Source organism: Tenrec ecaudatus, chromosome X (assembly GCF_050624435.1).
Source record: "Tenrec ecaudatus isolate mTenEca1 chromosome X, mTenEca1.hap1, whole genome shotgun sequence".
NCBI classification, from domain to species: Eukaryota; Metazoa; Chordata; class Mammalia; order Afrosoricida; family Tenrecidae; genus Tenrec; species Tenrec ecaudatus.
In genome coordinates this window covers 168,850,957-168,875,698 of record NC_134548.1, presented here as the reverse complement: position 1 = coordinate 168,875,698, position 24,742 = coordinate 168,850,957, and the positions used below count along the sequence as shown (strand labels likewise).

Sequence of the window (24,742 nt, the reverse complement as noted above, 5' to 3'; positions counted from 1 at the left end):
ATGAACACACCAATCTGTCTCGGAAGTACAGCCAGAAAATTCCTTAGAGCAGCGGTTCTCAATTTGTGAGTCATGACCGATTTTGTTGCCTGATTGATAACTGTAGTAAAATGATAGTTATGAAGTAGCAACAAAAATAATTTTATGGCTGGGGGTTCACCACTGCATGAGGAACTGTTTGAAAGGGTCATGACATTAGGAAGGTTGAGAATCACTGCCTCTTAGAGGCCAGGACGGGGAGACTTCTCATGTACTTTGGACATGTTGTCAGGAAAGATAGCTCCCTGGAGAGAGACAGTGTTCTTGGTAAAGTAGAGGGCCAGTGAAAAAGGAGGAACGCTCTTGACAAGCTGGATCATCACAGTGGCTGCAACAAATGGGCTCAAACATAAGAACAATTGTGAGGATGGTGCAGTGTTTTGTTCTGTTGCACACAAGTTGGCTATGAGTTGGAAACCACTCCACGGTACGTAACGAGAGCAATAGCAACCAGAGATGGGTTTGAAGTGCCAAATAAACTGGTCTACAGATCTGGAACCAGATACTTCTTTGCCCTCTTTGCCTCCCTAGCAACATTTCATAAAGTGAGCTCTAGAATTTCTGTATGTATAGTGCCAGCCTTATGCCAACTACCACATGCTTTGATGAAAACACTAATAAACTGTGATAACCACCAGTATTCTATTCATCCTCCTAAATAAAACCCACTAACCTGTTAATAGATGGCTCTGTAAGTATAGGCATGTATATATGTAAATATATTACTATACAATGATAGGGATATAGGTCAAAGTACACATATTTATATGCTAAGTATTAAGGTAGCAGACAGACATTGGGCCTCTATTCAAGTCCTCCCTCAATGCAAGAACACTTTGTTCTAAAAACTTGGCATTCTGTGATGCTCACTTTCCCGACATGATCACTGAAAACAAAATGGGTATCTGGAGTCTTAAAGGCTTGAAGGTACACAAGCAGTCATCTAGCAGGGAAGCAACAAAGCCCACATGGAAGAAGCACACCAGCCCATCTGATCGTGAGGTGTTGATGGGATCAGGTATCAGACATTAGAAGGCCCCAAACATACAATCATATCAATGAGAATGAGGGGGAGGGCGGAGTGGACACCCCAAACCCATCTATAGACAATGGGACATCCCTTCACAGAAGGGTCACAAGGAAGGGACGAGCCAGCCAGCGTGCACTTTAGCACCAACGAAACACAGCATTCCTCTAGTTCTTTAATGATTGTCCCTCTCCCCCCACTATGATGACCCAGTTCTACCTTACAAATCAGGCTAGACTGGAGCATGTACAGATAAGAGCTCTTGACACACAGAATCCAGGACAGATAAACCCCTCAGGAACAATAATGGGAGTAGCAATACCAGGAGGGGTAAGGGGAGGTGGGGGGAAACCAATCACAATGGTCAATGTATAGCCATTAAAGGGGATTTCATTTAGAAATGAATTCAATATATGGTAACACTGTTTTAAAGCTCTTGGATCAATGATTGCATTGTATATCTTAGTTGCATGTAGCTAAGTCTTTTTCCCCATGCAAATTTGGAGCCCCCCCCCCACCCGTGCAAATTTGCAAAAACATTTCTGAAACCAAAAACTCTGCAGCCTAGTTGAGACCCTCTTGGAAACTGGAGAGTACGGTCCCTTTCTTGCTCGGGTCCCCCCCTTCCCGCTCCCATGGGGGACGAACAACAGAGATGGTGCAAGATATGAAAATAACCATAAGAGGAGCTGATACCAAGGGTTCAAGTAGAAAGAAAATACTTTGAAAATGATGATGGCAACATATGCACACATGGGATAGATAGATACAATTGTATGGATTGTTATAAGAGCTATAAGTGCCCCCAATAAGATGGTGATTATTAATAATAATAATAAAAGGAGAATTCTTTTTTTGTATTTTATTTTATTTTATTAAAAAACATTTTATTAGGGGCTCATACAACGCTTATCATAATCCATACATATACATACATCAATTGTATAAAACCCATCTGTACATTCTTTGCCCTAATCATTTTCTTTTTTTTAAAATTTTTTTAAAATTTTAACAATTTATTAGGGGCTCATACAATTCTTATCACAGTTCATACATATACATACATCAATTGTATAAAGCACATCTGTACAGTCCCTGCCCTAATCATTTTTTTCTCCTCTTTTCTTTTTTTACATTTTATTAGGGACCCATACAACTCTTATCACCATCCATACATATACATACATCAATTGTATAAAGCACATCCATACATTCCCTGCCCCAATCATTCTCAAAGCATTTGCTCTCCACTTAAGCCCCTTGCATCATAAAAGGAGAATTCTTAAGCCTTAAAAAAAGACAGTAAAATTAAGTATTCCAATAGCTTATACTCTGTATCAGGCATTGTGCATACATTTATTAACTGACTCCTCACAACTCTGTGAGCCAAGTGCCTTTCCATTTTAGAAATGACAACGGAGATGCAGAGACGTTATGTCATTCACCTAAGGTCACACAGCTAGCAAGCGACACAGATGTGATTTAAACCAAGGCAGCCTGGCTTTAGAGCTAGTGCTCTTACCTACTGTATTGCAGCTGTCAGTCACAATGAACATAATCAATTGCAGAACTTACTCTGTATTTAAATTTGTAATTATGTGGACTCACATTGTAACTGATTTCTGTCCTCCTCTATTCCTTTCTTATTCCTAAAACGGTTCCTCTAGTAACCAGATGGAAAATGAAAAGAAACATGTAACTGCAGCACAATGCAGACATATTGCCTCCGAGAAGTCCACTGGGAGCCCACTGGCCCTCCCATTCCACACCACTTGCTTGATACATGGAAAACTGAAGCTATGCCAGTGAGCGAGAAAGGGAAGGAATGCTCCAGTTGCCAAGAGGCATAGAAGGTCCCAACTAGCCTGCAGAGTTCCCCTTTTCAGAGATGTTTTGCAGATTTGCACAGGAAAAGGACTCACTGGTACATGAACTAAGGCATCCGATGGAGTCACTGATCCAAGAGCTTTAAACCGTGTTTATTTTCTTCCTTTTTTAAACAGTGTTTCCACCATATATTAAATTCATTTTTGAAACGAAATCACCTTTAATGGCTACTATTAATCATGGCCTTTTCTGTCTTATCATTATCCCCACTGTTGCAATTTAATCATCTAGAGAAAGGAAAAAACACCCCCAATTTAAGGTGGTTTTCTATAACGTTAGCCATAAAAATGCAGTTTCTCTATTTTATATTCTGTAAAATATCATACTCCATACTTACTGAATCCACAAGATTTTCTGTTTTGTCTATCAATAATTCCAATCTTTCTCCACGTTGAGCTACCAGATCTGAAAATAAAAGAAAAATGGAAAAAAATCATGCTTTACATTATAAATCTGGCATTTATTTTTGCCTCGGTTTTAAAGCTCAAATCTGATTATAATGATAGCTGATATTCTTGATAAGCCATAGAAGCACTCATATTTTTAAGTCATAAAATACATTAACAAAGTTTACTAATTTAAGTGTTGTTGCTGTGAGGTGTCAAATCAGTTCCCACTCAGAGAGACCCCTGGTACAACAGAATGGGACGCTGCCTGGGCCTGTACCACCCTTACAGTCATTGCTTTCCTTAAGCCCATTGTTGTCACCACTGTGTCACTCCATCTCCTGCAGGGTCTTCGTCTTTTTCATTGGCTGTTTTACGAAGCATGATGTCCTTCTCCAGGGACTAGTCTCTATTGATAACATGTCCAAAATATTTATGACAAAGTCTCAGCATCCTAACTTCTCAGGAACATTCTGGCTGTGCTTCATCCAATACCCTTTGTTGCAACAATAATTCAACTGCATTGATTCTTCTTTGGTCCTCAATGTCCAACTTTCACATGCATATAATACTGCAAGCTCCAAACTCACTGCTCTAGTCAATACTGTCTCATATGGGAGTAGAAAGCCTAGTCTTTCTTCTGAGGAGATGCTGAAGGTTTTGAACTGCTGACCATGCACACCGCAGCCTAACATGTAACTACTACACCACCAGGACTTATAAAGCAAATGAAAATACCATGCCTCAGGTCAGGCATACCTTAATCCTTAAAGTAACATCCTTGCTCTTCAATACTTTAAAGAGATCTGTGCGGCAGATTCAACAAATGCAGTGCATTGTATGATCTCTTGACTGCTGCCTTCAAGATCATTGCTTGTGGATGCAGGCAATTGAAAATCCTGGACAAGTTCAATCTTTTCTCTGTTTATCACGATGTTACCTTTGGTTTTCTTCACATTGAAGTATAATCCATATTAGAGGCTGCAATGCTTGATTTTCATCAGCAAGCACTTCTAATTTTCAGCAATCCAGGTAGTGTCATCTGCATCTTGCAGGCTGTTAATAGGACTTTCCCTAATCCCCAAACCACTCTCTTCTTCATATAAGCCAGTTTCTCCGATGCTTTGCTCAGCATATAGACTGAATAAGTGTGGTGAAAAGATACACCCCTCATGCACAGCTTTCCTGATTTTAAGCCACCTTGTTCTATTCGAATGACTGCCTCTTGATCCATGTGCAGATTTCCCATAAGTACAGTGAAGTGTTCTGGAATTCTTATTCTTCTCAAGGCTATCCACATTTTGTTATGATCCCCACATTCAGTGCCTTTCATAGTCAATGAAACCCAAGTAAACATTTTTCTGGCATGCTCTGCTCTCAGCCAAGATCCATCTGATGTGAGCAATGCGATCCCTCATGCAGGTCCTCTTCTAAATTCAATCTGAACTTCTGGCAGTTCTCAGTCAATGTGTTGCTACAATCACTGCTAAATGATTTTCAGTAAAAGTTTGCTTGCATGCGTTATTAAGCATATTGTTTGATACTTTCCCCATTCTGTTGGGTCATCTTTGTAATGGATACAAATACAGATCTCTTCCAGTTGGTCTACCAGGGAGTTGCCTTTCAAATATGTTGGCATGTGAATGCTTCTAGTGACTCATCAGCTTGCTAAAACATTTCAATTGTTATTCAAACAATTCCCAGAGGGTTTCCTTAATGCCTTCAGTGTAGCTTGGATTTCTTCTTTTAGTACCATCAGTTCTTGGTCATATGGTTGTATGTCGACCAGTTATTTCTGGTATAGCGACTCTCCATGTTCCTTCCATTTTTTTAATGCTTCCAGCATCATTCAATATTTTGCCCATAGATTCTTTCAACATTGCAACTCAAGGCTTGCACCATTTCTTCCATTAGTTCAACTTGCTATACTCTGAGCACATTCTTCCTGTTTGGTTTTCTAACTCCAGGTCTTTGCACATTCCATTATAATGCTTTGCTCTGTCTTCTCAAGGTGTCCTTTGAAATGTTTTGTTCAGCTCATTTCCTCCATCCACATCATTATGGTTGACTCTAGTCTGAGAAAAGGGCCTTGTGACCCGAGGGGCACCTTTTCTAGCACTATCTGTGACAATGTTCTGCCGCTATTCATGAGGTTTTCAGTATCTGACAATTTTCTGTTGTTATCCATAAAGTTTTCAGTGGTTAATTCCTCAGTTGTGGACAGCCTAATCCTTCTTCATAGTCTGCTCTTAATCTGGAAGCTCTGCTGAAATTTTTTCACCTTGACTGACCCTGCTGGTATTTGAAATACTGCTGATAGCTTTAAACAGTACAGCAACATGCAAGTCACTATAGACAAACAGAGGGACAAGTAGTGGACCAATTAAACTAGGGGTTGGCAAAATATTTTCTGTAAAGGGCTCTCCAAATTCATTGCCAGCATGTCAATTCTGACTCATAGCCACACTGGATATTTTAGGGTCTCTTGTAACCACTCGACTTTGCTAGCGATAGACAATGTGTACTTGACTGTGTGGGCATGGCAGTGTTCAGATCAAATTTAATCTAGAAAAACAGATAGCAGGCAAAATTTGGCCCAAGGGCTTTAGAGTCAGGGTGAGTTAAAGCCAGAAACTTCTACGCCATCAGATGATTCAGCCTAAACTGCCTCCCGTGATAATGAAGTGCACAAGTCATGGGTTATGAGCCCAATCATTGCACTAGAATAAAGATCAACCAAGGTACAGGAGAAAAGGCAATGGGAAAAGAAGATATGGACTGAGGAGAGCCAATGGGGTCTCAGTCACCATGTGACCCTTATAAATCTAATATTATGCCCTTAGACAAGGTCTTCTTCAAATCTCAGGAAGATCTACTTTGTGACTAAGGGTACTTTACATATTAAATCTTTGCTCTGCTTACTGTCTTGTCGTACTGTATTGTCTTGCATGTGTGCAGTTCCCTGTTTCCTGGTGGCATTGGCTGACAGCATACAACCTTTAGTTTGCAAACCCTAAAATTAAAGGTGTGATCTGAGTTTAAAAAGTGGAGGAGGTAAATACACTGAAATAAGTGAGAGGTCTACTGCAGAATGGAAACAGGGGGAACTCTACACACCATCGCCTACCAAAATGGCCATAATAGAGCATCTACAACAACGAAAGCATTGAAAGTTTCTGGAAAGTGAGCATATTCTGTGGTGAAAATGACAGTGCAGTGGCTACAACTCAGTGTAGAGAGAGTCTCTCTGGTACTGTCGGCACAGATGTGCAAGAGCCGAGGTAGCAAGTGCCAGGCCTTTGCAGAGGTCTGCGGAGGAGGCAGTTCAAGAAGCTGGTGTTCCTGCTACTGGAGCTTGAGTGGCATCTCACTCCAGACTCAGGGCTCAGCCTTTACTCTTGGAGGCCAGAGTGAGGGCGTATGACCTCTTCATGGTCACAACCCAGCACCGCATCAAGGACATCATCTCTCCAGCCCTCCTGCACTCTGGGCTTGATAAGAACATTTTTGTTAGTGGCTAGTGCTGCTGGAATTAATAAATTTTAATATGAAAATAAAAATGTGTTAAGAATTTGTATTACCTTATATGATGGTATTAACAAAAACTGAGAAGTCTTTCAAGGGACATCTTTTAAAATCATGTGCTTCCGATGCAGACATTTGTGAACACTCAAACTCAAGGCTGTTTCCCTCGCCTATTTTGGAATCTATCTGTTGAAGGGCTATGTAGGAAGCAATAACAGGAAATCTTAGGGCTACAGGCTCACAAAGGAACTGAAGATCCCAAATGTGTTATGCCAACTGGAGTTAAGCACCTAGAGCAGCGGTTCTCAACCTGTGGGTCTTGACCCTTTGGGGTTTGAACACCCCTTTCATAGGAGTCGCCCGATTCATAACATAGCAAAATTACAGTTTAGAAGTAGAAACAAAAATAATTTTATGGTTGGGAGGGTCACCGCAACATGAGGAACTTTAAAAGGGTCACGGCATTAGGAAGGTTGAGAACCACTGACCTAGCCGAATGTCAACATTGTTTTAAATGGGTGTCTAGAACTTGCAGGATTGCTTAGGTGTTAAAATCTGTGTCTTTTCCAAGAAGGCATTTGTGTCCGAGAAACAAGTTTACAAATAACTGAATTGTGCTACTCAATCATTAGAACAGCTACTAGGTGTTTTTCCAAACATACTGACCAGAGTACACAGAAATCCATAAAAGGAAAACCAATTCCTACTGTGTAGAAAAGATTTTGTCATGTTATTATTGGGCTTTTGTCTTAAAAAAATCTCAAGTATATTTTAAATATTAAAATGGACTCAGTAAAAGGGCTATTTTTTTGTTATGGTGAAAAAAAACACAAACAACACAATCTGTGGTAGGTGAACTATGATCTGTTCCCACCCTCCCATCAGCACAGCAAGAAGGAAGCTCTATTCTTGACCACTGCCACCAAGAACATGGGATTGCCCCTTCCCCAGCTCAAAGCCAAGTCGGGCAGACCACCAGCCTTTTTCATGCCATCCTCCAGCTCCATACTATGAAGGATTTCATTTTACTTGACCCCATAATCAAGATCCATGCAAGTAGCAGTCAAAATATCAAATGACAGTGCATTGAACAAGTCTGCTGCAAAAGACCTCTAATCTTTAAAGTGTTAAGAGCCAAGGTGTCACTGTGAGGGCTATGGTGCACCTGACCCAAGTCCTGGTACAGTCACTTCATATGCACGTGAAAGCCGGACAATGAAATGTCCACAAGAGACAAATCTAGAGATTGAAAGGGAACAAATTATTCCCTAAGACAGTGGTTCTCAACCTCTGGGTAGTGATCCCTGTGGGGGTCCAACGACTCTTTCACAGGGGTCGCCTCAGACCATTGGAAAACACACATATTTCCAATGGTCTCAGGAACCAAGACACCGCTCCTCTGTTAATACGTACAAGGTTTCCTTTTGTGGTGATGAAAATGTTTTACTAAAATTGATTGTGGTGAGATGCACAACTCCATGAATAATGCAAACCATTAAATCCTGCACTTTGTGTGAATTACATGGTGCATGTGTTATCTCACAAAAAATGTTTAAAAAAAACAAAAGGAAATGATTTTAAATGCTTTTGCTACATTTTTCATTAGTTATTTTTAAAATTCTAAAAACAAGTCATTTAAAAAGAGTTCATTTAAGATATTCTCTGTGAACTTCATACAGCTACAATAATATTGTAGTTGGCTGCCTCTACTTTCATGCAAAATTAAAAAAAATACGTTTGATGACCCACCAAAACAACAAAACAAAAACCTGTAAAAGAAAATCTTAAAAGAGTTTTCTTGAAAGCTGATGGTGCCCGGCTATCAAAAGAGATAGTGACTGGGGTCTTAAAGGCTTGAAGATAAACAAGCGGCCATCTAGCTCAGAAGCAACAAAGCCCACATGGAAGAACACACCAGCCTGTGTGAGCGAGTGATCCCAAAGGGATCAGTTATCAGGCATCAAAGAACAAAAAATCATCATATCATTGGCTGCACACCTCCATGATAGGATCGCTGAAGACAAATGGGTGAATAAGGAAATGTGGTGAAGAAAGCAGATGGTGCCCAGCTATCAAAAGAGATAGTGTCTGGGGTCTTAAAGGCTTGAAGATAAACAAGCGGCCATCTATCTCAGAAGCAAAAAAGCCCACATGGAAGAAGCACACCAGCCAGTGCGATCACGAGGTGCCAAAGGGACCAGGTATAAGGCATCATGCAAAAAAAAAAAAAAAAGAATGTGTGTGTGTGTGTGTGTGTGTGTATATATATATATATATATATATATATATATATATATATATATATATACCATATTGAATGAAGGGGGAAGTGCAGAGTGGAGACCCAAGGCCCAAGTGTCGGCCACTGGAGATCCCCTCATAGAGGGATTTAGGAGAGGAGATGGGTCAGTCAGGGTGTGAGGTAGTACCAATGAAGAGCACAGCTTTTCCCCAGATCCTGGATACTTCCTCCCCCCAACTACCATGATCCGAATTCTACCTTGCAGGGCTGGATAGGGCAGAGGTTGTACACTGGTACATATGAGGGCTGGAGGCACGGGGAATCCAGGGTGGATGATACCTTCAGGACCAAGGGTGTGAGGGGCGATGCTGGGAGAGTGTAGGGTGAGTGGGTTGGAAAGGGGGAACTGATTACAGGGATCCACATGTGACCTCCTCCCTGTGAGGTGGACGGCAGAGAAGGGGGGAAGGGAGACTCCAGATAGAGCAAGATATGACAAAATAACGATGTACAAATTACAAAGGGCACATGAGGGAGGGGGGAGCGGGGAGGGAGGGGAAAAAAAAAAAGAGGACCTGATGCAAAGGGCTTAAGTGGAGAGCAAATGCTTTGAGAATGATTGGGGCGGGGAATGTATGGATGTGCTTTATACAACTGATGTATGTGTATGTATGGATTGTGATAAGAGTTGTATGAGGCCCTAATAAAATGTAAAAAAAGAAAAGGGAAAAAAAAGAAAGAAAGAAAAGAAAATGATTAGGGAAAAAAAAGAAGAGTCTTCTCAATAAAATCTCTAGTTTTCCTCTAGACCAGTGTTTCCCTGGGGTCTGCAATGTACCCTGGAAGATGGACTGTCGCACCAATCTTTGTCATTTCTGGGGGTGGGGTGGGGAATGCACTAAGTAAATTTTTCTCTGAAAAGCGGTTGGGAACCCATGCTCCAGACATATAACTAGACATAAAATGAATAAAAGGAAAACACTTTAAATAGCCACAAGTCCACACAAATGTCTCTGCCTTTTCTTCTTTGAAATGTAATTGTGTTGCTGAGAGTTTCCCCAGCAAAATAGAAACCATTTCCATTGCACACACACAATTCACTGACACGGATTTCATTCTGGAAGGTGTGCACTTGGTTGAGTTCTTTCCTATTACTAATGCCCTCTAAGCATCCTAGCTGATACTTGGAGTTGCTGTTGTCAGTTTGATCCCATGTACGTAGTCCTTCAAAGAACACTAAGTTAAAGGTAGATTGTCTTTACAAATCAAGCTAAACTGTTGTTTGGTTTAAAATCAACATCAGCATATTCTCGGTTTATAGTTTAAAGCTTATCAAGGGGAATAGTTTCAGGAGTTCATTCAGCCTCCGTGACTCCCCAAAACCTGGAGTCCATGACACTTTGAAATTCTGTTCTTTTTTTTCTCTCCTTTCATCAGGCTTCTTCTACAGAATCTTTGATTGAAATGTACAGTAATGCTAGCCAGGCACCACCCAATTCTTCTGGTCTCAGGGCAAAGGCGGCAGCTGTTCATCGAGGCAGTTAGTCACATACTCCCTTTCCTTCTCCTAAGCCTGACACTTCTTCGTCTTCTTTTTATGTCTTTGTATTTTGTGATCACATGCCTGAGCATGAATCTCAAGAAAATAAAAACACACTAGGCTGAAAACATTTATAACAGTACTGCTATCGTAATGCAAACTTCTAAACCCATGTTACTTAAAGTGTTTGTTACTGGCCATCTAAGTGGCTAAGCCAGGGTTCTCAATCTGAGGGTTGCGACCCCTTGGGGTTTTGAACAACCCTTTCACAGGGGTTGCCTAAGACCATCGGAAAACACATATTTCCAATGGTCTTATTAACCGAGGCACTGCTCCTCTAGCCGTCTACATGACGATATGCCCACATACAGGGTCACCACAACATGAGGAACTGTATTAGAAGGTCGCAGCATTAGGGAGGTTGAGAACCACTGGTCTAAGCACACTGCTTAGCTCAATTTACATCATTTTCACAACACAATGTTCTCAATGAAGGATGCAGAGCCTTGATTTGCACTCTAGAGCAAGTCTCTTATTTGGTTGCTGAGTTAAAAGCTCTCTGAGTAACACTCTCTAAAGAACCTATCCATCCACCAATAAGGGCATGGTTAGGTAAACTATACCTCAATGAAATAAAATAGTAAATATAATAGTAAGTGGACCTATAGATTAGTAATAGACAGCAATGAAGAAACTCTTACTCTGTGCCAAGCACAAGGAGCCCTGGTGGTATAGCGTTTATGTATTGGGCTGCTAAAGAGGAGGTTTTCTACTCTTATAAAGTGTTACAGTCTCGGAAACCGACGGGGGCAGTTTTCTTCTGTCCTACAGATATGCTATGAGGCAGCATCGACTCCATGGCTGTGTGTGTGTGAGAGAGAGAAAAAGAGAGAAAGAGAAAGAGAGAGAGAGAGAGAGAGAGAGAGAGAGAGAGAGAGAGAGAGAGAGAGAGAGAGAGAAAGAGAGAGAGAGAGAGAGAGAAGAGATCAAAGTGCTTTACATACATTACCTCTTTTACTCGGGTAGCTTTGAGTTCTATAATTGCTTTTCACAGATTCAAAAATAAGGCTTACAGAGGTGAGAGGCTTGCTCAAAGGTTAAATGCTGTTTGTTCAGTGTATTTGTTAGGTAGCTAGCATAGGGACTGGGGTGTCCATTACGCAGGCTCAGAGGTTCCAGCTCCCAGCCAGGAAGTGGTGGTACACCTAGGTGGGCATTATACCTGGATTGGCCCCATCTAGGCCAAGTGAATTCAATTCAGCCAATGGAGTCAACCAGGATCATTGATCAGGCCTCCAAGTGGAGGAACTGAACAGGCAGGATTATGAGCCCACCTGGTGACTCAGGTGACTCTTGTCTCTCTAGCAGCTTCTCAGCAGGCTGTGGGGGTTGAAGGGCCCATAGGGTGCCTGTGTAAACCTGGAACTTCTTTCACAAAACTCACTTGGATCACAACCAGGTTTTGGTGTGAATTCTCACGTGAAGCCAAGGGCCTAGGTATTTCTCCCACGAGAGAGATCTAACATACCCATGACAAAAACTATAGGATCATATAATTTTAAATCCTGATCATGATATTATACTGCTTCCAAAAGCCTTAGCAAATAATGTGAAAAAAGACAAAATTGAAAATAAACTATGACTATAACTATACACACAGATGTGTATGAAAATTAAAATGAACAAAAATGGAAATGATTCTTGCAGGGTGGTGAGACTAAGACAATTTTTAAAAGTATTTTTGTGATTTGCAATTGTTATAATAGTAAATATAAAAATAACAAGAAGTTTAAGATCACAAATAAATAGCTATGAGTTTTAACAATGGCTCAATTAAATATCTTACAAAGGAATTATATAACTATTTTATTCTATTTATACGAAGTTGTCTCTGAGATGTTTCTTTTGGAAGATATATTTAAAAGGGGTTCACAGAATCCTAAGCCTCCCACACACTTTCTGATGCAGCAGGTTTGGGATGGGGCCGTTGGATAAGTGCTGTATTGCTAATGAAAAGGTTGATGATTTAATTTGAAGGAGAAAGATGAGGCTATCCTGCTCCTGTTATTAGTTCAAGTCTTGCAAACCCTCTAGACAGTTGCTATGAGTCAAAATGAACTTGATGGCAGTGGGTTGGCTAAATTGAAATACTAAGAAAATCAATTAAAAAGTAAACTTGATGTGTTTTTATGGACTATTTTAATGTGTGGAATAGGTTTTTGACAAAATGAGAAAAGCTCATTAAGTGGAAATTCTAAACGTAAGTCATTATTTTGACAAATGTAACCCATCAGATTTTTGGTCCAATGCCTTCACTCTTAATAGAAAGCTTCAAAATTTCTAATGCAGTCATATAGTTATACATTATAAATCTACTGATAATGCCACCTATCTAAGTACTCCCGCCCAAGCTGACGAAATGTTTCTAAATGGGTTCACTCTTTTAAGGTTCTTGGAGATTCATTTGGTTAAGTTCATAAATTTAAAATGAACAATCATAAGGGACTAGAAAGAAAACATTCACACAAGTAAACATCAGAAGTAAACAACCTCCATATCTCAGCAGATTGTTTCTAATCTAACAGTAAGGAGTAAAAATAAGGAAGTACTGTTTCAGGGTACGTATTGAGCTGCAATCCACAAGGTCGGCAGTTCAAAACCACCAGCTGCCTCCTCAGGAGAAAGCCAGGGCTTCCTACTACTGTAAAGAATTAGAATTGCAGAAACCCACTCATGGGAGTTAGCATCGACTCAATGGCAGGGAGTCTGGTTTTGGTTAGAATAATTTAACTTAAATCAAGTTATTTATTACCATGACTTTTATCCCAAAGACATGTGGATTGTGCCGTAAAACATACCTATGTTTCTGACCATGATCCCTTTTAGTTCATCCACTTGGGCTTGAGTCTCCACCACTTTGTCTAGGCCCTTATTCTCGGAGTGATGTTTCTATAAGAAAATAAGATTTAACTTATGGCACCTAGATATTTACAATATGAAATAAAAACAAACAAGAGAAATGACAATTTATACTAAGGAATACCATAAATTTATGTCTATTGATATAAAAAGATAGATGTCACTTCATTAGAAAAATGTTACCAGAACTGAGAAAGAAAAGGGGGGCGTGGTTATTGTCAGATGCCATCAAGTCGGTTCTAACTCATAGTAAAACAGAATGAAACACTGCCTCGGCCCATATCACATCCTTGGAGGCTGTGGCCTGCATCCAATAGATATGTGGACGCTCTGGTACCTCTCTCTTTCCATTCTTCATCCAACTTGTCACTACTATCTGACTTCTTCTTTTTGAGGCTGGAGCCAGCAGATTGCTGACTGTCCTGCAGATTTTTGGTTCTTTAGCCTCCGCAACCACATGGCTCAGGAGAAACCTTCCATCTGATGCCTGACCCATGGACTTGGGACTTGCCAGGCTCCACAGCTGCATAAGATATTTTCTTGAAGTAAAGTTAGCTCTCTATGTATTTGGCTAGGCATTGGACTGCTAACCACAGGTCGGCAGTTCAAAACCACCATCTCCTCAGTTCAAAACCACCATCTCCTCTGTAGGAGAACGATAAAGCTGTCTGCTCTCATATAGATTTCCAGCTTTGGAAACCCTATACAGGGTCACTATGAGTTGGGATTGATCCAATGAGAGAGGGTGGGTGGATAGATAGATGGATTTATATTTACCCAGCCAAAGACAGTAAGTAATACCATTAGAAAGGCTTATTACAGGTAAGAGTCCTCTATATGCACTGTACTTTAAGGCAAAAAAAGGAAAATATGAATCAAAATTTTTTATCTTGAGAAAGACCTCCTTACCAGTTGTGCAGCCAAGACACTCGAGAACTCGCCATTCATGGCGTATGGAAGTGCTGTCTGTGCTCTTGAACCATATGTCGTTTGGAACCTTTTTTTAATCTCATTCAGAAAAGTAAAGGCTCGAGAACGTTCAAAATCCTGAAAAAAAGGCCAACAAAGAGTTCACATTTTGAAAAGATATAAGTGTGTGTATGTATGTGTATATATGTGTATATGTATATGTATATATGTATATATATATAATATTAAATGAAGGGGGAAGTGCAGAGTGGAGACCCAAGGCCCAAGTGTTGGCCAATGGAGATCCCCTCATAGAGGGGTTTAGGAGAGGAGATGGGTTAATTAGGGTGTGAGGTAGTATCGATGAAGAACACAGCTTTCCCCCAGATCCTGGATGCTTCCTCCCCCCAACTACCATGATCCGAAGTCTACCTTGCAGGGCTGGATAGGATAGAGGCTGTACACTGGTACATTTGAGGGCTGGAGGTACAGGGAATCCAGGGTGGATGATACCTTCAGGACCAAGGGTGTGAGGGACGATGCTGGGAGAGTGGAGGGTGAGTGGGTTGGAAAGGGGGAACTGATTACAAGGATCCACATGTGACCTCTTCCCTGGGAGAGGGACAGCAGAGAAGGGGGGAAGGGAGACTCTGGATAGGGCAAGATATGACAAAATAACGATGTATAAATTACCAAGGGCACATGAGGGAGGGGGGAATGGGGAGGGAGGGGAAAAAAAAAAAGAGGACCTGATGCAAGGGGCTTAAGTGGAGAGCAAATGCCTTGAGAATGATTGGGGCAGGGAATGTATGGATGTGCTTTACACAATTGATGTATGTATATGTATGGATTGTGGTAAGAGTTGTATGAGCCCCTAATAAAATGTAAAAGAAGAAAAGAGAAAAAAATGATTAGGGCAAAGACTATACAGATGTGCTTTATACAATTGATGTATGTATATGTATGAACTGTGAAAAGAATTGTATGAGCCCCAATAAATTGTTAAAAAAAAAGAGTTCACATTTTGAAAGTAAAAAAAAGAGGAATTAATAATTAGCAACAATAGAAACAGCTGTTTATTAAATATTGGCTCTATGATGTTGGAAATAGCATTTGCCCCATTTTACAGATAAGGCAACCAAGGCTCTAAAGAGCTAAGTAACTTGCCTAAGGCCAATAACTAGTGAATGGAAGAGCTAAGATTCAAATTCAGGTATGTCTGATTATTGCCAACTGAATATAAAGGTTATCAGCTTCTTAAGGGCAAGAATTGGGGTCTTTACTTCTTCCATATGCTCCACAGGATTCATGAGGAGGTCTAACATAAGAAGACATTCCATACACCAGAGCAGTAATCCTTCACATACCAAGATAATGCTACTGAGACCAACATGATTTGTTCAATAGGGGTAGTACCTATAAAAATCAAGTGACACTGTCTAATTCCAGACAGAAATTTTAGACATGCACACACAGCAACAGCAGTAGCAAATTGCAGCAAAAGAAGTTTAACATTCAAATCTGACTATCCTAGATTTAGCAATACTTCTCACGTGCTCTAAACCCTTTCATATTTGAGTCATTTCAGATAAAGCTGATTTTTTCCCCCTAATTCCAGAAAATACTGTGAAACCAGGATGCCATTGTGATAATTTTGGTTGACTCACTGGTGTGGTATTCACTTGTCAAATAGGACACTGCAAAATCAATCATGAAATACAATACTGTGTGATAGCATTATATCTCTCTCCCTTCAAGGAAATCCAATCAATACAACTCTTAATGAAATTTATGCACCAACCATAAAAGAAGAATTTTGTTAATGTCTTCAGTTGAAAATAGATCAAACATGCAATCAAGCTGCATTTATAATTACTGGTGATTGGAATGCAAAAGTTGGAAACAAAGAGGAAGGAACAGTAGTTGGGAAATATGGACTCAGTGATACAATCATTCTGGAGTTCGTGTGAGAATTTTGCAAGCCCAACGACTTATTCACAGTAAATGCTTTTTTTTTAACAACATACAAGGCAGTTAAACACATAGACTTTTCCAGATAGAAGACACAGAAATCAAATTGACTACTCTGTGGGAAGACAAGATGGAGAAGCTCAGTATCAGCAGCTAAAAACAGGCCAGGGACTGACTGTGGTACGGACCATCAGCTGTTCATGGAAAGCTTAAGAAATTTAAACAAGTCCACGAGAGCCAAAATGTGACCTTGAGTCTATCCCACCTGAATTCTGAGAACATCTCGAGAACAGATTTGATGCACTGAACACTAATGACAGAAGGCCTGATGAGATGTGGGAGGAAGGCAAGAAGGTCATTCATGAAGAAAGCAAAAGGCCGTTCAAAAAAAAGAAAAGGTCAAAGGATGTCAGAAGAGACTCTGAAATTTGCTATTAATCAGAGTAGCTAAAGCAAACAGAGGCTATGAGAAAATCTTTTTCAATATACCACCATCACTGTTTTTTTGTTGTTCGGTGCTGTGGAGTTGGTATCGACTTACAGCAACCCTATGCACAAGAGAAAGAAACACTGCCCAGTCCTGAGCTCGAGCCCATTGCCAAGGTCTTCTTGGTCGCTATCCCTCCACTTTTCCAAACATGATGTCCTTCTCTAGGGACTGCTCTCACCGGAGACGATTTCTATTGGTTACAAAGTCATGAATACTGTTTAATACTACTTTGGTTTGTATCCACAAAGTGGGAGGGCTTGCTCTACCTGACTTTAGCACCTATTATACAGCCACAGTGGTCAAAACAGTGTGGTACTGGTATAACCACAGATATTCAGACCAATGGAAAAGAGCTGAAGACCCAGAAATAAAAACATCAGCATTCAGGCAACAGATCTTTGATAAGGGCCCAAAAAATATCAAATGGGAAACAGATGCCCTCTTCAATAAATGGTACTGGAAAAAATGGATATCTACCTGGAGAAAAATGAAGCAAGATGCTCACCTTACTCCATACACAAAAATAAACTCAAGGAGGATCACAGACCTTGAGATAAAACCCCAAACAATTAGGGCCATTGATGAGGGTATTGGAACAAACCTGACAACCTTGGCAAAGGGAATACATAGTCGATAGGGAATACATAGTCGATCGGAAATAGGGAAGGACACAAATACAGAGGACTCACAAATTTATAAGTGGGATATACTGAAGATAAGACACCTGTGTACATCGAAAGAATTCACCGAGAGTAATAAGAGAGTCCACCGACTGGGAAAACATCTTCAGCAATGACACATCAGACTATTACTAAAATCTACAATACTTTGCAAGCTTACAGTAAGAGAAAAACTAACTGCCCACTGAGGAGGTGAGCAAAGGACCTGAACAGAAGTTTCACAGAGTCTGAAATCTGAATGGCCAATAAACATATGAGAAAATGTTCCCAATCTTTAGCCATAAGAGAAATGCAAATCAAAACAATGATGAGATACCAGCTAACACCCTCAAAGATAGCCCAATTCAAAAAATCAGAAATCAACAAGTGTTGAGGGGCTGTGGGGAGACAGGAACTCTCATCCACTGCTGGTGGACTGGTAAGTATGTACAGCCACTATGGAAATCGATTTGGTGATTTCTCAAACAGATGGAAATTGGGTTACCATACGACCCAGCAATCCCCCTACTGGGCACATACCCAGAAGAGGCAAGAAACAAACCACGGCCAGACATCTGTGTGCCAATGTTCATTGAGGCACAGTTCACAATCGCAAGGAGTTGGAAACAACCCAAATTTCTATCAACAGACGAATGGATTAAAAAACTGTGGTATATACATTCGATGGAGTACTATGCATCGCTAAAAAGCAGTGATGAACGCATGAAGCATACCACTGCATGGAAAGAACTGGAGGAAATTATGGTAAGTGAAGTAAGCCAAGCACAAAAGGACAAATACAACATGAGTCCGCTAAGGTAAGTTTATTAAAAAAAAAAGAGGAAAATGCAAAAGGGGCACAGGGACAAAGCTACTGTATACAAATACTCCAGGGGCGAGGTCCAGGTAGTATGGCAGGGGCCAGACCAAACCCAGGGAAACATATGGTAGCCATCTAAAAAGGGGGGTGGGGGGAGGAAATAAAGAGATGTGTGGTGGGGAATAGGGCACTGACCCACCCAAGGGGAGGGTATTGTTTGTGTCTCCATAGGGAAAAAGGGACCAGACTGAAATCCATTGTTCTGGGATGCAAATGGAGCATGCAGGCATGGAGAGGGGAGCCAGTGGAGGAGCCTGAGGGCTCAGCCCCCATACCAGGTACATGGACAGCTGCCCCTCCCCTCAGACGAATTTACTTCAGAGGACATCATTGAGGCTGCAGCTGGGGGCGGAGGGGGGGGGGAAGAGAGGCATTTCGGATCAGAGCACACACGGGAGCAAATGAATGGGGAGGAAGAGAGAGTGGAGCATATCCTGGCCCACCACACCTGGAGGATAATATTCCCGCTCCGAACAGCCAATGCACAGAGTGGACCATATGGCTGATCCCACTATGAGACACTATGTCCTTCACTGACCCATGGCCCTATGGGAAAAAACACTGGCCCAGTCTGACCCCACGACACAGAGGCCAAACAAACACTAAAGGCGTGCAGCAGAGCAAGGAGCTCCCAAGGGAGTACAAAGAATAGACATTGGGGCCAGCGCGTGGCATCCCATTGGACTTGACTGGAGAACACGCTTAGAGGTCAAAAATCAGACCTGGATCTATTCACAGGTTTTTCTTTCTTTTAAAATTTTTTTCTTTTCTTTAAAAAAAAATTAATTTATTCTTCTCTGGGTCATTGGTTTTCTTTTTGTTGTCATCGTTGTGTTCTCTTTTGTCACGCTGTCTTGCTATGCCTTGGTTGATGGCAACAAATATACAAATGTGCTTGACACAATGGATGTATGTATGAATTGTGATATGAATTGTACGAGCCCCTAACAAAATGATTTTTAAAAAAGAACTCTATATATTATCACTGGAAACAGGAATAAAAATTTTACCATTTACAAAATAAAAAAAATTGAAATTAATAATGTGATCCCCCCACTCCTGAATTTAGAGGTTGATCAGTTATAAGTATCTCAAAATATCATTTACATTCATCCCTATTTAAAAATTACTATAGTTATTATACCTTTGACCAGATCTTGCTATTTACTAGAATTAAAATCTTATATATTACTGGATTAACTTTTAAATATTTTGAGTCCTAGTTTCCAATATAATTCATTTTCTTCAACATGTGTTTTACTTCATACACTTAAAAAATATTCTGAAAGGGAATCATGGTGCTAAAAGAATCTGTAACATAAAGCAGGCTAAGAACCCTGACTGGTATAACTGATAATGAGAATTCCATCCTCTCTGTCAGTGGCCTGTTTAGAAATCAGCAATGTGAAGTAGTCCTAGACAAGTAAACTTGAAATGATGTTGGCTTTGAAAGCAGGGGGTAAAGGGGTTTGAGTGCTTCTGGTTAGTTTCCTCATTGCTGTGAGAAGAGAGTCAAGAAGACACAGTCACTCGTCTGTAGACATAAAGCATGTCACTCCCTGCAATCACAGGAGGACGAAGTTGATAGTGAAGATAGCAGAGGAGAGAAAGTAGTTTGATAATATAATTAAGTTGCTGAGCATTGTATGTCTAGTGCCTTAAAATAGTCAAAAAAACTCATCAGTAAACTTCAGGTTTACATAGCCAATTGTAATGTATTGTGCTCCCCCCCCCAAAGTTTGCATACTTTAAAATCTTTATTAACTATTGACTGAAGGAATGAAATGATGGATTTCATATTCCAAGTAAACATTATTTCTGAGAGGATTTGATACCAAATAATCAGAATTATGAACACCAATTCTCACTACATAGGACAAATGTAGATGTTGCAAGAGTAATTTTCATATGCCAAAATGTGAACTCTTCACTTGCTTCGTCATATAAAAATTTTCAGCTACCCACATTACTTTTAACATTCATACGAGAACCACACCAAACCCCTGCCACTAAAGCCATTCTTACTCCTAGCACCCTCTAGGAGAGTGACTGTCCCACAAGGTTTCCAGGCTGTACATGTTCAACCGCTGACCTTGCAGTTAACTTCTGTGCCACATTAAGAACAGATGTATATTCACATTACTTACGTCATCAGTGATACAGAGATATACAATTCTGTCTTGGCAAATGTAATGAAACAGATAACTGTAGAGTAAAAGACATAAAATTTAGTGCAGTTATCAGCAAAAAGACATAAAACTTAGTGCGGTTATCAGCAATATTTCTTTTACTTTTATATAAGCAAATTCAGTACCACCAAGGTCAGCACATTATTTACAGACAGTTTAGCGCCCCCCGCCCCATTTTATACTGGTGTTTTTCAAGTCACATAAACAGCAGGAAATAAGAAACTAAAAGGTCTCTTCTCTAGTAATATAGCACAACTGCATTGGTATTCCTCAATATCATGAAAGTTGGAAAGTGTAATTAGAGTCTTAAGACTTAAACAAAAAATGGCATCTAAAGAGAGACATGTAATAAGATTAAATTCCAATGGCCCACATTAATTTTTTCCTAAGATCTTAAAGCAAATACCTGTCCAGCTGAATACCCAGCAGAATTTACTTGAGTCTCCAACTTGGGCCAGTTACCATGCTAAATGCTGAAGATACAAACAGAACCTCAATACCTCCCTTCACAGGGGTCAGAATGCAGAGAATTACAATGCAGCCGTATTTTGTACTACAGGGACACAACAGAGGGACACAGAGGTTTGGGGAAAAGTAATAGGAAAGATTTCCTCGAACAACTGGTCTGAGCTGAGACATGAAGAATGACCAGATCGAGAGTGAGTGAGAAATATTCCGGAGGAAGGACCAGTACACGCAAAAGCCTAGCGATAGCAAGGAACACACAAGTTTAAGAAACTGAAAATTAGTGTGCAATGTATGGTACAAATTAATTCCAGACTAGAGAAGTAAGCAAATACTATTATAAAGATGTTATCAACTACCTTGCATATTACCCTAAGACAGTGGTTCTCAGCCTTCCTCATGCAGTGACCCTGTAATACATTTCCTCATGTTGTGGTGACCCCAACCATAACATATTTTCATACTTCATTATTGTCATTTTGCTGTTATGAATTGTCATGTAAATATCTGATAAGCAGGATATATTTTCATTTTTACAAATGGAACGTAAAGCATAGTGATTAGTCACAAAAACAATATGTGATTATATATTGTGAACTACTTATTTCTAATGGCAAATAAATTAAATTTTGTCTTAAGCATGGTGTAGCAGGGGTAACAGTCTTCACACCGGGTACTCATATGTGGGAGTATCTGCATGTGGACGGACCCGCCTGGAGACCATAAAGAAACGGTGTCTCAGTCCTAAGACCATCAGAAACATGTGTTTTCCGATGGTCTTAGGTAACCCCTGTGAAAGGGTCGTTGGACCCCAAAAGGGGTTGCAACCCACAGGCTGAGAACCGCTGCCCTAAGAATGAAGATGAATTGAAGGGTTTTAACTTGAGGAGAATGTGCTAAGATTTGCACTAAAAAAGGGTGCTCTGGCACCTTTACCTGAGTCCTGGTGGTGTAGTGGGTTAGTGGGTTACATGTTGGACTGCTAACCACAAGGTCAGCAGTTTGAAATCACCAGGAGCTCAACAGGAGAAAGACGAGTTGTTTTACTCCCATAAAGATTTTTAGTCTTAGAAACTCCACAGGGGCAGTACTATACAACACTTCCTAGTGTTTTCTGCTTTCTTCTGTCATTATTGTCAGTTTGTATTGTGTGTTTGTTTTGATTTTGTATTGTTTTTCTGTATGTGAAATCCAGGATAGATAAATCTATAGGGGGAGTAACTACCTTAATAGCTTCCTAGTGTCACTATGAGTCGGCAGAGTTCCAGGGGAGGCTGGGGGAAAATGGGGAGCTAAACAAGTACAGGAAGAAGAAATGTCCTAAACTTGATCGTGGTGATGATTACACAACTCTTTTTTAATATGCCTGAACGACAAATGTAAATAAAACTCTTAAAACATAAGCATTGAAAGGAGGACCAGACAGAAGACTCCTGAAGTGAGACTGGTAAGAGATGATGAGAGAAAAAAATTAAGGGCAGCATGAGTGGTGAAGAAGTGGAGAAAGAAGAGACAGGAAATAACCATTAAAGAATTTGTGGATTGGCCACTGGGGGTGAGGCAAAGGGATAGCTCAATTTTCGCTCCCTAGTTTCAACCTTGGGCAACGGAGTAGACAGGAGTACCTGTTGAATTATATGGAAATATGAGAACTCAATCAAAATGTCATTCTCTGCTATTCTGAAACTGTGTCTACCAATGAATATCCAATGGCTCGCTCTGAAACATTTGATAATGTTGTACATTTCCTTTTCAGGGTAAGTATTTTCCCAGAATTTATTGACACTGCACTCTCCTAGTTTCTATCATCTTCTTTTTAACTCTGTACTGTTTCCACAGAAACTCTCCTTGCTTTGTTTGATTTCCAGCTATCACAATGATTCACAATTCGAGATCTGACCTATCTCCTGAGTCAGTCTAAACACAGGATGTGCAAAATGAAGGTACTTATTAGTCTCCCAGAGTGTTTTTCTCCTAAGCCAACCTTGAAGACTCCAGTTACAGATGGAAGTAAAGAGCAAAGACTGAAGTTGTAACACTGTGATACAAAGAGGCAAATATAATAGAGAACGGGCATGAGACCTAGTGGTGAAGTTCAGAGGAGGTTTCTAAGTTCAGGAAGACAAGGTCAGATAAAAAAATTAAGTATCAAAAAAAAAAGTATCAAAGTCTGAAATCACATAGCTAGTCCAGAGAAAGCAGGACTCTGGAGATAAGGTTAGAAAGGCAACAAGTGAACTAAACTGTGAAGGTGGTGAGCACTATTCTAAAAGCAATAGGTGTTAAGCAAGAAAGCAGTATTAAAGGAACTGGAAATACATATAAGAGGAGGAAGCAAGAAGAAGCGGGAGAGTCAGAAGTAACAGATAGCTAAGAAGGAAGAATGCATTGAAAAGTCTCTTGAATGCCAAGGATTTGATGAAAAAGTCAGTATGACTCTGAAGGTGTATGGAGTAGCTGATGATCCTGTTAAAGACTAGCAAGATCAGATTTCAGGGGGAGGTGATATACCTCATTTTGCACAGATCAAGTGTGTAGCATCCATGAGGCATACCAACGGATGTTCACGTAGCAGCATCTTAGTAACACTGATATGGTATACATTACCAAAGAGAGGCTTAGAAAATACATTTGGAAGTGAACATTCAGTGAAAATAGTTTCATTACAATGGTTGGGATGGAAATCAGGATGTTGGAGTGAGAAGCATTAGCTCTTTTTTTTTTTTTAAAGAACTCAAGATGAAGAATAGGAGAAAGCAAAAAACCGGAAAAGATTAAAAATATGAGTCATTACATACAGATAATTACGTCAGCCAGGGAGAATAGGTGAGATGGTCCAGGAAGAATCTCTAGAGAGATGAGAAGGCAGCCGAGAACAGAAGTCTGAACCAGGGTGAATAAGGAGTACCCAGAAGGGGAGGGGGAGGTTCTGGAGAGCAGTGGAGTTTCCAGCAGGAAGTTGTAGAAAGCTAACAGAGAGATCAAGGAAGATCAGGGCTGACTAGTGACAAACCACCATCATCAGTTAGTTCCATTCCACCCCAACTCTTCTTCGTGCTCTCTCTTAATGATCACATCCTCCTCTGTACCCCCAACCCCTGGAAACCACTGAGCTAGTCTCCAGCCCACCTACAGTTTGGTCTTTCTAGACTTCCATATAAGTGCAATCAGTGTGGAAACTTTTGTCATGAGCTTCTTTAATTCAATATAATGAGCCTTTGAGAATCATTCAAGTTTTGATATGGTACCAATAGAATGTTCTTTTATAACGTTCCACTGTATGGATGTACCATCATTGATCCAGCTAACCACTGAAGAACACTTGGGATGTTTAGTTTCTTATAGACAGAATAAATTTGAGTTATGTTATCTTCAAATTTAGTTTGACAATCAGTATGCTTAATATAATATTGCATTTAGGTCTACCATATTTTTAACAGTTAAAATATCCCATTATGACTTTTCAGCATATCTCTGCATAACATTTTTGGAGTATCAAATACATGTTTAATTTTTCATAGTCTTTTTGTAATCATTATTTTACAACTTTGATTAGCATATAGAATCTGAGTACCATACAGGTTCCTTTATTTCTTCACCTTTATGCTATCATT

At 40.2% G+C, this 24,742-nt stretch overlaps 1 protein-coding gene across 5 annotated transcripts in view; it reads right to left on the bottom strand.

The window, feature by feature from the left end:
• Positions 1–24,742, bottom strand: part of VAMP7 (vesicle associated membrane protein 7) — a 62,460-nt gene that overhangs the window by 25,230 nt on the left and 12,488 nt on the right. For all 5 annotated transcript variants that reach the window (XM_075538778.1, XM_075538775.1, XM_075538781.1 and 2 more), the window contains 4 exons: positions 20,622–20,679; positions 14,475–14,612; positions 13,505–13,595; positions 3,291–3,358 (listed from right to left, as the gene is read on the bottom strand). In XM_075538778.1, coding sequence (XP_075394893.1) covers positions 3,291–3,358; positions 13,505–13,595; positions 14,475–14,612; positions 20,622–20,679 — 355 coding nt within the window. The remainder of the gene's footprint in view (positions 1–3,290; positions 3,359–13,504; positions 13,596–14,474; positions 14,613–20,621; positions 20,680–24,742) is intronic.